Source organism: Saccostrea echinata, unplaced genomic scaffold (genome assembly GCF_033153115.1).
Source record: "Saccostrea echinata isolate AGI-Se365-2 ecotype Australia unplaced genomic scaffold, CSIRO_AGI_Sech_v1 ptg000028l, whole genome shotgun sequence".
Lineage (NCBI taxonomy): Eukaryota > Metazoa > Mollusca > Bivalvia > Ostreida > Ostreidae > Saccostrea > Saccostrea echinata.
This window is the reverse complement of record NW_026889777.1, coordinates 3,379,509-3,391,991: the sequence shown is the minus strand read 5'-3', so window position 1 is coordinate 3,391,991 and position 12,483 is coordinate 3,379,509. Positions and strand designations below refer to the sequence as shown.

Sequence of the window (12,483 nt, the reverse complement as noted above, 5' to 3'; positions counted from 1 at the left end):
AATTAAGAAAGTCGTCTTTTTTAGGGATGTATCTGATTTAAAAGACACATAGAATGGGAAGAAATACACGGGAATATTAATTATTACAGGTATTTATGTATTAAATAGGTATTTACCACTTGCTAAACTCTGTGAGTTACTGGCCATGATGGTAAACACCATAAAATGATTACCAACTTATCCTAGGGTTAGGTTTGTTTAAAAACGCATTGATACAATTGTATTAATTTAATCCAAAAAAAACCCAAAAAACAATAACTTAGAATACAATCCGTTACACTATGTGTCTCTTCGACCAAGAGGCAAAACATCAAATCACAATTTGTAATCCAGCCCTTATTTCTCTTTAATGCGAAATATCAATTTTTTTAAAACACTTATCTCTGTTTCATTTCCTAAGCATTTTTCTACAAAATACTTAGACTGTCTTTAATCTAAAACCGTTTCCTCGTTGTTTTTTAAGTTATTTAAATTAACAACCCCAGTGTTATTTCCGGTTTTTTTTTTTTCAAGAATAACATGACTCAGCTGAAAAGTTTCTTCTCAACGACTGATCTTTATATACTTAAATCAAACGAGAAAAAAGTCCAAGAGCAAGTTTCAATTCACTTTTATAAAGTTTTTAAACTCTGTGCGAATTTTGACTCTATAATTTCTTAGTGAAACTAAAATGTACTACAAATTTACAGTAACACAAACCCTTTCCTTGTCTTAGTTATGTTATTGAAAAAAAGAATCATTTTATGTTTGATACGTCTGTACAGAAATTGATTTTCTTTCGACATTTTTTGAGAATATGTAAAAGGAAAGGCCTTGGGTACTAACTTTACATTCAGTGTCAAAGATACGTTATTTCTGTGGCTGCATTTCATTGTTGTGTCTGTGGTGTGTGTGTGTGTATTTGTACATAAGGCAACAAGTCTATATCTTATGAAATATGCTTGAGAAAAAAAACGTTAATGAGCTATAAATCTTTACCTAAAGGAAATTCGAAAAGAGAATTTCTTAAATGTTTAAAAAGGTTCTTTATCGTACCACGGATGAAACGATAAAAGGTATTTATCGTGCATACCCGGGTTTATAATTTATTATCCTTGAAGCTTCCCTTATAAAAAGTCAAAGTTATAAATGCTATGTAAATATAAATATGTTTTTAAAAGCATTTTCTAACACAAATATAAACTAAAACACTAAAATCTCATTTTTATTGTAAACACTTTAGAGAACAAACTCTTTTGTACATATCAAAGTATGAATGATCTCCTGCAGTAGATAAAAAGTCACTTTCCAGTTCCGGTAAAATCACTCTTTGGATTTCTTCAAAGGTTGGGTTTGGTGTGCTCCTTTAAAATAAATTCCTTTGTTAGAAGAACACCCGAAAAACTGCCTCAAAAATAATTCTTTTTAAAGTTTACAACTAAGATTTTGCCATACATATTACAAGTATTTATGATTTACCTTTAATGAAATCGAATGTTTCATTGATATAATGTTTTAAACAGATTTATGATACGTACAAAATTTTTGTATCTTGTCCTAATAAACTGAGCATGCATGAGTGACAATACGTCCGAATATCGTCAATGTTACGTAGTTCCTTAGTCTTTGGGGCGAATATGAGGAGTCCAATGCTGCAATTGAAAAAAAAAAAAAAAGAATAACATCTTTCATTTAACAATCGATGGAAGCATTATAGGAATATGCTTTAAAAAGGATATTTTGCGCATTTAATAACATACAAGAGTTTGGATTGCTGATCACTTAGTCTTTCAGAAGGATTACTATAAACGAGATTCTTCAATAAAATCTTCAGACCACGTGGCACAGAAACCGGAAGTTCCGGTATCTCCTGTGACTTGTAACATGGATTCTCTTCAATTGTCTGCTGGAATTTCTTGTCGATTTCCAGAGGAAGAAGAAGCGTGTGTAGCATCCTTCCGACTGCGTAGAGGTCAGATTTTTCATATATACTCATTAGTGTTACCTTAAGAATAAAGAAAAAGTTTTGTAAAGTAAACAAAAATACAAAACCTATATGTTTTAGTCTGCAAGAAGTGAAATAAACCAACTTTAATTGTTAAACATCTTGGATACAATATATAGGCCTACCTCTTACCTACCTCTGCGTGATGTACAATAAACAAACCTTAACTATATATATGTATTATACAACTTACACACCGTATATAGGCCTACCTAGCTCTGCGTAATGTAAAATAAGCCACTTTAACTACATGTATAATATATTATACATCTTACACACCGTATATAGGCCTGTCTACCTCCATGTGATTAGAAATAAGCAAAGTAACGACATCTCGTTTACGCTATGAGAGTAAATTGTTTCATACTTCTGAAAATCGTTACTATATAGTCAAAAGCATGCTCCGAAAACGATCGATTTTAAACTGAGGCAGGCTACTGATAGATAACTTGATGTTACAGGGATTTCACCAACCTCATTTAAAGTCATCATGACCTTGTTAGCCAGTATAGCCTATCATTGGACTGACATATTTCATGCCTGTTGTTAGACTTCTGTTTTTTACTAATTTTGACTACGGAATATACCGTTTACCTGACTAATACATAGATCGGGTATGACCGATCGACAGGAGATGCTTACTCCTCCTATAGGCACCTGATCTCACCTCTGGAATTTCCGGAGGCCTGTTTCTTAAGCCCTAATTCAAGGAGATGTTTTTTTTTTGGGGGGGGGGGGGTGGGGGGGGGGTAGGGTGGGGGGGGGGGGTCGATCACTGTTCGTTATCTTCACTTTTTTCATCAATCTGTGTTGAGTACAATCATTCCATCTTTGTATATATCTGATATATTTATATTTAGGAATCTTCTAATTTTTAAAATGAATTTTATGGAACCTTTAAATTTCTACGTATTATAAAGGAACATGCATACATCACAAACCTGGCTTGCACTAAAATAAGCAAATCTTGACACCCGGAAGTCGCTCTAAAAATACGTTCTCTATATTAACACACATTTTCCCCATTGACTTTTCCCAATGACATTTTTAGTATTAAAGGAAGAAGAATTTGGGCATTACATAAGGATAATCCTGTCTCGATTACGTAATATGTCTCAAACGATAAAAGCAGCCCCTTGTGTTTCCTTCTATTTTTTTGTTTAAAGATAAACTTATGATAACTTTATAAATATTTGAATACATCCTTCCCACTGAGAGAACAAAATGATATATTATGCAGAAAAGCTTACACATCACTCTCAATCTGACAATATCTATTCTTGTATGTCGCATGTACTGTCTTTATAGAAGCACAAAGTATTCTTTTTAAAATACATTTCTATAATATAGGATACGTTTATGCTTCGTCAATACGTAGCAATTGTCTCTATTAGAAACAAATCCCGAAAACCGAAGTTTAAAAATTAATGAAATAAAGATATGGTGAATATAATAACCCTAAATCTTGCAATCAAATACCATCATTCCTTGGACATATTACAGGACAAACAGACGCTAAATGCCACCGGCAGGGTCAAAATAGAGCTATAACATAAGTTTAAACTTTCCACACAGCAAAACAGACAAATAACTTGATATCAGCAAAAGTGCACACATACTTTCGTTTGTTTGTTTGCATGTTTTTCAACATCCCTCTCGAGAATTTTTCACTCATACGGAGACGCCACCACTTGCCGGTGGAGAGCTGCAAATTTTGTCATATACTTACGGCCATTGAGCAGTGAGGGATCTTTTTCGTGCCAACACCTACTGCGACACGGGACCTCGGTTTATACGGTCTCATCCGAAGGACCGGTCTCCACGTCCCACAGTGGGATTCGAACCCGCGACGTAAGGATCAACTCCTTACTTTGCGACCCTAGAGCAGACGCTCTAACCACTGCGCCACGCGGGCGACCATACTTTCGTAAATCAGATAGTAAGATTAGTTCTCTAATTATGCCGTTATTTTTTATCGGTAAGCTAAAGCTAATTCGGACTAATTCTTTCTATATGCACGAATAAATTGTTTTTTACTTATTCAGGTGTATTCATAACTACAAGTGAAAATATCTTTACAAAAATATGTGAAAATACATCCCATTTCTGGTATTTTCCGTGCACATTTTCCCATCCCATGTACTATAAATTAATTTAAATACCATGTACTTTGTTTTTCATTTTCATTATAAAATTTACCTTCTTTGATATCAGCTGCGGTGCATTACTATTGTACTGTAAAAGTTCAGGTGCCCAAGCATTTGAATTTCCCGCCATAATTTGACATTGCTCCTGAAGCACCACCTGCTGATTGTCGTTGTCAAGAACACACGCAGCCATATCAAAATTTCCAATCACCGGACAAAAACGTTCGGTCATGTACACATTTCCCGGATGTAGGTCTCTGTGGACTATTCCATGTCGCTTCATATAACAGAGTGCAGACAGGATCTGGTAAACTATACATAGGAGAAACTCATCCGTTAACCCGTATAAAGGAACCGGGGTCACTCCCCGCAGTGTTGTTATGAAAGACTGAAGGGTATGGGAATAATGCTCCGTCACAAGGAAAAAAGCCTGTCTTGGAATTTCAGTGGAATTCGACGATCCTCGTGGCTGTGGAACTAGCACTGATAAAAATTTGCGAAATCTATCCGTTGTTCCTCGAAAGACGTGCAAGGATTTCAGGATATTTGGATGTTTTAAGTTTGAAAGTATATTGAGTTTTTGGATTTCCAGAGCACTTTGCTGCAGAGAGTAATATCCGAATTTGGAGGCACTAGGATCATCACTTAGCAGTTTCATCTGAAAGAGAATATTTTGTCTTAGGAATAACAACATTGGTATTTGATGCTACAAAATACAGAGTTCAAAACAAATATGTACATTCATTTGTACAGCAATATCAGAATCAATATGCATTATATCATATATGCAAATGCTTTAATCATTCAAGGCTTCATTTGTTAAGCAAAATGATGAATGACATATTCATTAGTGAGAACATGGTAACCACTGGAAATATTCTTTAACGTACAATATTATTCATTTTTCTCAGATATGCACGGGCATAAAATTATTATAAATGAACTTAACAAAATTATACATGCCTTGAGATCACAAAACTTTCCAGACTTTAAATGTTTAATGAGAAATGTCAAGGATTCAAATCCATTAGTCTCTGTTTTGGTTGGTCGATCACCATTGACTACGTAATCAGTCCCTGGAAACCACTCCTTCAGGGGCGTGTCTATAGCTGGTTCAGATGGAGGCTCAAACCACTTCTGTCTCACTCTCTGTTTCAAGACTTGAAAATAATTATCCGTAAATGAACAAGAGGGGTTTACTTGTGAGGTCTCTTGTAAGAAATCATACAAATGATCAACCGAGTTTTTAAGCGGGGAGTGTGCCCTCATTTTTTCTTCCAAAGCTGTCTTCTGTTCGTTAAGTCTCTTGCAGACGGTTTTATACTTTCCCAGCTCAGAAGTCATTTCTTCATTCAAAACACTTAGTTCCTTAATCTTTTTATCCTTCTGAACGATTTCTTCTTTGATTTTTACTATTTGCAGTTGAAGTTTTTCCACCAAAGCTACCAGAGATTCTCGATCGTCTGCCGCGCTTGGAACCTTACAACCTTTCAAAATATCACTGTCTTGTACGTTACTTTTCTCCTTAACTTCACTTTCTCTACAAGAGCATGTTTTGGTGCAATTATTTTGACTGTCGGATGTGAAACACTCCGTAAGTGTGGCTGACAAGCACCTGTGTGAGTTATTATTCCTCTGTGTGCAAGAATCAGATTCCGACGCAGTTTCGTTAATTTTTCTTCTAATAATCTCTGGACAACTGTGTATTCTGCTTTCACTTTCCCTCCATTTGTTTTCGTAATCTGTTGAATGTAAAAAAAAAAAAAAAAACAGCACTCAAAACAACTGAGATTGAAGAATGTTCTAAAAGGTTAAAAAAAAAAACGGTTATAACTATAGTCTATATCTAAAAAGTGTATAACTATAGTGTACATTTAAAAAATGTAGGGATATTGCCTACTTTGACCAACAGTTATTTGATTAATTGATTGATTGATTGATTGATTGTTCTTTTACGTCCCATTCGCGAATTTTTCACTTTTATAGAGCCGTCACCAATTACCGGTGAAAGACTTCAATTTAGACCTTTATTCGACACTCAGGGCCATTGAGCAGTGAGGGATTTTTATCGTGCAAACGCCTACCTTGACAAGGGGCCTCGGTTTCTAATTAAGGTCTCATCCGAAAGACCCGTAACTTTCACCTAGAAGAGTCGAGCGCTTGGCGAAGGAATAGTTGCTACCTAATTTTTATCGACTTAGGTCTGTCGCGACCAGAGCTTCCGACCACGGAGCGACGCGCACTATCAACTGAGCTACCGTGACGATACACTGTATCATTTATTTAAAAATCAAAATCAGATTTCAACTCTATCACTACATAGCCAGGTTGAAATTTTCAAGCTGTCCACTTTTTAAATGCCTTTTTCATCAAATTTAACGCACAATTTTCTTTAAAAATTAGAAGGCACATCAAAGTTAATCGTAGATTTTCAGGAAAATAACGCAGCTCAAAAATATTGATAATCTAAACTGACAGATTATTAGCTTCAAATGGCAGATTTTTAATAAAATAAGTATGTTAAAATTGATGAAAATTATTAATTTTCTAAGAGATTCGACGACTCTTTATCAATTCACACTTAAACTAAAACGAGCATCACCTGTTTTATGACCTATTGCATTATGCAATGAGAATCATCATGATAGAGGGTCCAATATTGGGTTTATCCTTCCTAATTCTTTACTGATATATGTAAAAGGTACATTTCCCAAAGAAACATATTATTCAAAATATAAATACCTTGAGAAATACGTATTTTTTTTTACATATACCCAGTAAATTTTCAACTTTTTATAATTTTAGTACATTAACTCTACTGGTAATTATATAAGAATACTGCTGCTAACATTACAGAAACTAAACCCTTGAAAATAACGATTTTGCTTCAAACAGAGAAATATTCAGTCGTGATTATCATGATTTTTTATAATTAGAAATGTTAAAGAGGCAGAATTCGAAAAATCAAATATGTCATAAATCTGTTACAATGTCTGAAAGGTAAAAACTTGCATAAGATAATGGTATGTCTTTAATTGAAAGCCAACCTTTCATTTTTCTCTGAAGGAACTGAGATGTGTGTGTATGGAATCCAGCTTCCGCTTCTTCTGCCGCACTTCTTCTTTTCTCGTTGCGGAGGAATACATTAGCTCCATTTTGGACCAATAACTTCACTATGTCAATATTGCCCCTGTACGCTGACAAATGTAGGGCGGTATTCCCTGTCTTGTTTTGGATGTCTAGATCAGCGCCGCTGAAAAACAAAACATGATAACAAATCATGAAAACGCTGTATGACGTTTTCATATTTTGGGACCGAAAATAAAATTCTTCTTTATATTCCATTTAGGAGTACGCAGAGTCTTACAGTATTGACAAGTATGTAATTAATTTTTCACAAAGACTCGTGATATTAGTCATGTGGAAGAGTAGACTTTCGTACTCATTTCTGTTGATATAATTAAACGAATCAATGAGACATTCAATATGTGAAGACCAAACGAACCACAACTTTCTCAGAATACAAAGTCTTATCCAAGATATATGTCAAATTAACACTTCAAGGTTAAGGGTATAGTAAACCGTTTTACTGGAGTGAGCAATGGTTGCAATGCATCGAATGGTCTTATTCACTCATTGCCTTTTGGGTACATGCACTGGAAACACTCAGAATAAGAGGTCCATGGGCCATATCGCTCACCTGAGCACAGTTGCTAGGAGGAAGCAGAAATCAGTACAATGTTGAAAAGTAGGGGGAGGGCAAACGTAAATTTACACTACCTCAGGATGCTTCATATCAATATTACTAATCATGGCTTTGCTGTTCTTAAACAGAAGAATTAAAAAAAATTCTATGTACTTCTATGTAATACTCTGATCGCTCATTATTGCCCCACCCTACCCACCCTATATTTGAACAAATTTGAATCTACACTACCTGAGGATGCTTCTATAATAATATGACTGTTTATGGTTTTGCTGTTCTAGTGCAAAAGATTTTTTCAAGATGATTTCTTTATATACTTTTGAGAAACTTTGACCTTCTGTTGCGTCCCCCAACCCCTAGGGGGGGTCATAATTTGAACAAATTTGATTCTGCAATACCTAAGGTTGCTTCTGTATACATATGACTAATAATGGCTTATATACCCTTTGGCTAGTCCGTTCCAAGGTTGTCAGGCTATTCCGCTATTGGAAGTCTTCAATGTGTTTTACTCAAATGCCCCTTGACTATTAGACTTATATATTCCTACGTAAACTTTGACCCAATGTTTTGGCCCCGCCATTCCCCGGGGTCACAATTTGAACAAACTTGAATCTGCACTACCTGAGGACACTTCTATTATAATACGACTAATCATGACTTTGCTGTTCTCGAGAAGAAGATTTTTAAAAACATTTCGTATATACTCCTATATAAAACTTCGACCCACTCTTGAGCCCCGCCCTACCTCCGGAAGTTATGATATTACCAAACCTGAATCTTGAGTATGTAATGAAGCTTTCACATAAGTTTCACCTTTTCTTGACCAGCGATTCTTGAGAAGATTTTTTTTAAAATGCCAGCAAATTTTCGCGAATTCTTAATTATCTGCCCTTGATGGGGGACGTCGCACTTCCTGTGAATAAACTTAAATTCCCTTCACCCAAGAATGCTTTGTGGCAAATTTGGTTGAAATTGGCTCAGTGGTTCTTGAGAAGAAGTCGAAAATACGAAAAGTTACAGACAACACCGACTGACGACAGACGGACGCCGGACTCTCTTTGATCAGGTGAGCTAAAAAGGTCTTGTAAGCATTTGAAATTTGCTTGTTGAAATGGCAGAGATATCCCAAACCCATCTTAGAAAGCAAGATTTGCATGAAAAGTGACGTGTGTTGGATTTTAGCTATCTCATAGCAGAATGATATGACCGAATTTTTTCTTACACTTTAAAACAAACCTCTGAATTAATAACGTCACACAGGCAATATGGCCGCGGTCACATGACGCATGCAATGCAGTAGACCCCCACGTGACCTTGGCGTTGAGGTCAGGTTTAAGTTTGATTAGCTCGGCGCTTAGCTTCGTGTAACCACGACAGCAGCTCCAGTATAACGGCGTAGCATTATCTTTATCTCTGGTATCTACGGAAACTCCGTAATTGACGCAATTAATCACCGTCTGCAGTTCTCCATTTTTGGCAGCAGTTATTATATCGAGGTTGCTCATTCTTTTATTTCTGTCCTCCTACACAGCATTGTTCTCTGCTATCTGGAAAAGGTAAAACATGTGAAAATAAAACTTCTACGTGTAAAGTGGAAATTATATGAGAAATCCAAATTTTCTTTTTAATGTATTTGTTTTTCCTATGTCTAAAAAATCTTCAGGATTTTACAATTAGTATGGTACAACAAAAAAATATCGCGGTTAGCTGATCATGAGCAGAACGATAAAATAAGAACAGTTTTTTTTTTTCATATGTTGAACGGAAAGCTTATACAACCCAAGATCTATTTTCACGATAAATATGTGTAAACATTTAAAAATACAGTGAGAATGCATCGCTTTATATTTCACAAAATATACTGTGGAGTGATATATTTCAGAATACTTGCATAAATTATAAAAAGAAATTATCAATATGAAAGGAAACTATCATGTGTCACTTTTAAACGTAAGCTTTCTTTTTATTAACAACATTAATGTTATTTTTATGTCCACGCCCTTCTATAGTTACACAGTATGCGCTAGTTAGATCAAACTACACAATTCTGATTCATTGCCTGAAATACATTTATTGGGCATTAGATAAATCGTTCCGCTTCAAGAATCGGTGCCATCTAAAAATGTGAACATTTGATTTTTTTATTACTGGGAGAAGCAGAACCAACTCCAGTCCCAGTACACACATACAGTGTATAGACTTCATCTATCTAGATCTTGAAAATATATTCAACGTTAGTCGACAAAAATGAAGCAACCAAAAACAAAATAATTTAAATAGGTTATTAAAATTCGATGTAAGACAATTATGTTTTGTCTACCCTATTTATTGGGTCTTTAATGTTCACTATGTTGTTAAGTAAAGTCGTAAATAAGTAACCCTTTATAAAGGAAAATAATTAATTCTAAAATTCAAAAAAAAAAAAAAAAAAAAAAAAAAAAAAAAAAAAAAAAGAAAAGAAAATTGTCTACTTCTCAAACAACACGTTACATGTAACTACTATTTCAACTAGCTACTACTACAACAACTACATGTACCTTCAAATAAATTATTTTCAATGAAATTTAATGTTTAGATTTTAACTAATTTAATCAATAGCTAAAAATTGATAAATACCACTATTAATCTTTTGGTTAAATCTCAGCAACAGTCCATTAAAAAACTAATGAGAATTATGAAAAAAATCATGTGCTTATATATATATATATATATATATATATATATATATATATATATATATATATATATATATATATATATATGCATATATGGGAGCCTTAATGCTACATGGATTTTTTAATTGCATTGCATAGGCCGGAAGTCCTGATTTTACGGAATAAATTTTAATAAGGGAAGTGTTCCACCATTGGCCGCACTGTGAACAAATGAACGCTATTATTCTAACAGGAAACAAGGTCTAGAGGGAGACCGTTGATTAGAGGCCAATTGAAATCAGATACTTCAAATGCATTCATCACTCTCTATTTATAAAGTTAACATGAATGAATATAGTATGAAAGTAACGAAAACGATGAAATGGAATTGATTTTTTTTTTCCGAGATTTTTTCCTGATGTGACTTTGTATTTGTGTCTGCAAAGTAACAAAAGCCGTATGAAGCCGAGAAAAGCACCCACGCCTCCTCCACAAATGGGGATCAAATTTTTCACTATGCACCACGTCCGCACGCAAAGACCCGATAAATAAACATTTCTACTTTTAAATCGGAACTGCTTACTAGTAGTTAAAAGTCGTTAATAATCTTTATATCTGAAGTAAAATTCATTACATGTATATAAAAGCATTTTTCAGTTTCCAATAAGAAAATTAATATGCGACATTATGCTTTGCAAAGAAATTTCTTAAATTATTATACATGTGCCAATTTAAGGTATTTATTGAAAGGAATGTGACAAAAATTAAAAAGTCATAACTTCAAAGTTTTTTGATTTTTTTTTTTAAAGAACTATTAGGTGACTCATCCTTTAACAGGTTTTATAGATAAATCGTTTTGTATTGTGCAATTCAAATTGCTACAAATATAGGGAAGAACAAGCAAATACTAAGAAATTCAAAGAATTATGGTTCCCCGCTTTCGGCTCCTAGTGGTTGGGAAGCAATTATTCATAACATATTGTAATTGTCTTGGTTGTGTGACCTGTCTTGTCTGTCAATCATACAAAAAAGATATAAATTATTAAATTAATAAAAGTTATGGCAAAGATTAAAGCTTCTCAAAACTGCATCAAACGTCACTGCTATTGGGTCAAATATCATAATACAATCTTAAAGGTCATGAGTAATGCATGCCTAGTCTCTTCTGCGGCAAAAGTTATGGCCAAAGTTAAATTTTTTGATAAGTAGGTCAATCTCCTAGGTCAAAGTCATGAATCAAAAATGATAATGGTGTTGTCATAGGTAACAAATACATGTAAAATATGAAAGCCTTATCTTCCCTCATTCAAAAATTATCAGCAATGTAAAAAAAATTAAAAAGACTGTACATGTAGTTCAAACTTCAAGGTCACGATGTCATAAACCAGAGTACGTTCAGAAAGGTCTTGAAACAGGTAATGCACAAGTCAAATATAAATACCCTTTCTTCCTTCATTGATAAGTTACTAGCAATGTTGAAGTTTTTTTTTAAGTTAGGTAAAATTTCAATGTAAAGGTCATGGGGTTAAGAATGATGGTATATTTCGATAGGTCTTGTCACAGGTAATACAAATATAACTCATGAATGCCGTTTCTTCTCTCTTTCAAAAGTTATCAGCAACACTGGCTCAAATATCATAGCACATTCGGAAAAATCTTGTCACAGGTAATGAACTTATCAAATATGAACTCTCTGTCTACTTTCATTCAAAAGTTATCACCAATGTTAAAATTTTTGAAAATTAGGTCATACATGTACTTCAAGGTCATAGGGTCATAAGTCATAGCATGCACGAAAATGTCTTGTCAAAGGTAATATACATGTGAAATATGAAAACCCTATTTCTTCTCCTTCCAAAGTTATGACCAAGGTTAAAATAATGTTACAGTTTTTGAAAATTAGCTCAAAATTCAAAGTCAATGTGACGGGGTCAAAAGTTACAATATTGGAAAGGTCTTGTCACAGGTAATGTACATGTACATGTGAAATTT

General features: G+C 34.1%; 1 protein-coding gene across 1 annotated transcript; it reads right to left on the bottom strand.

Moving 5' to 3' along the window:
• Positions 1–1,191: 1,191 nt before the first annotated feature.
• LOC133194026 (uncharacterized) lies at positions 1,192–9,384 on the bottom strand. The gene is made up of 7 exons (XM_061329947.1): positions 9,074–9,384; positions 7,179–7,384; positions 5,095–5,873; positions 4,184–4,789; positions 1,740–1,984; positions 1,518–1,631; positions 1,192–1,343 (listed from the first exon to the last, which is right to left on the bottom strand). Exons 1-7 carry the CDS (start codon positions 9,340–9,342, stop codon positions 1,205–1,207), a joined length of 2,358 nt encoding a protein of 785 aa, XP_061185931.1. The 5' UTR covers positions 9,343–9,384; the 3' UTR covers positions 1,192–1,204.
• Positions 9,385–12,483: the final 3,099 nt, after the last annotated feature.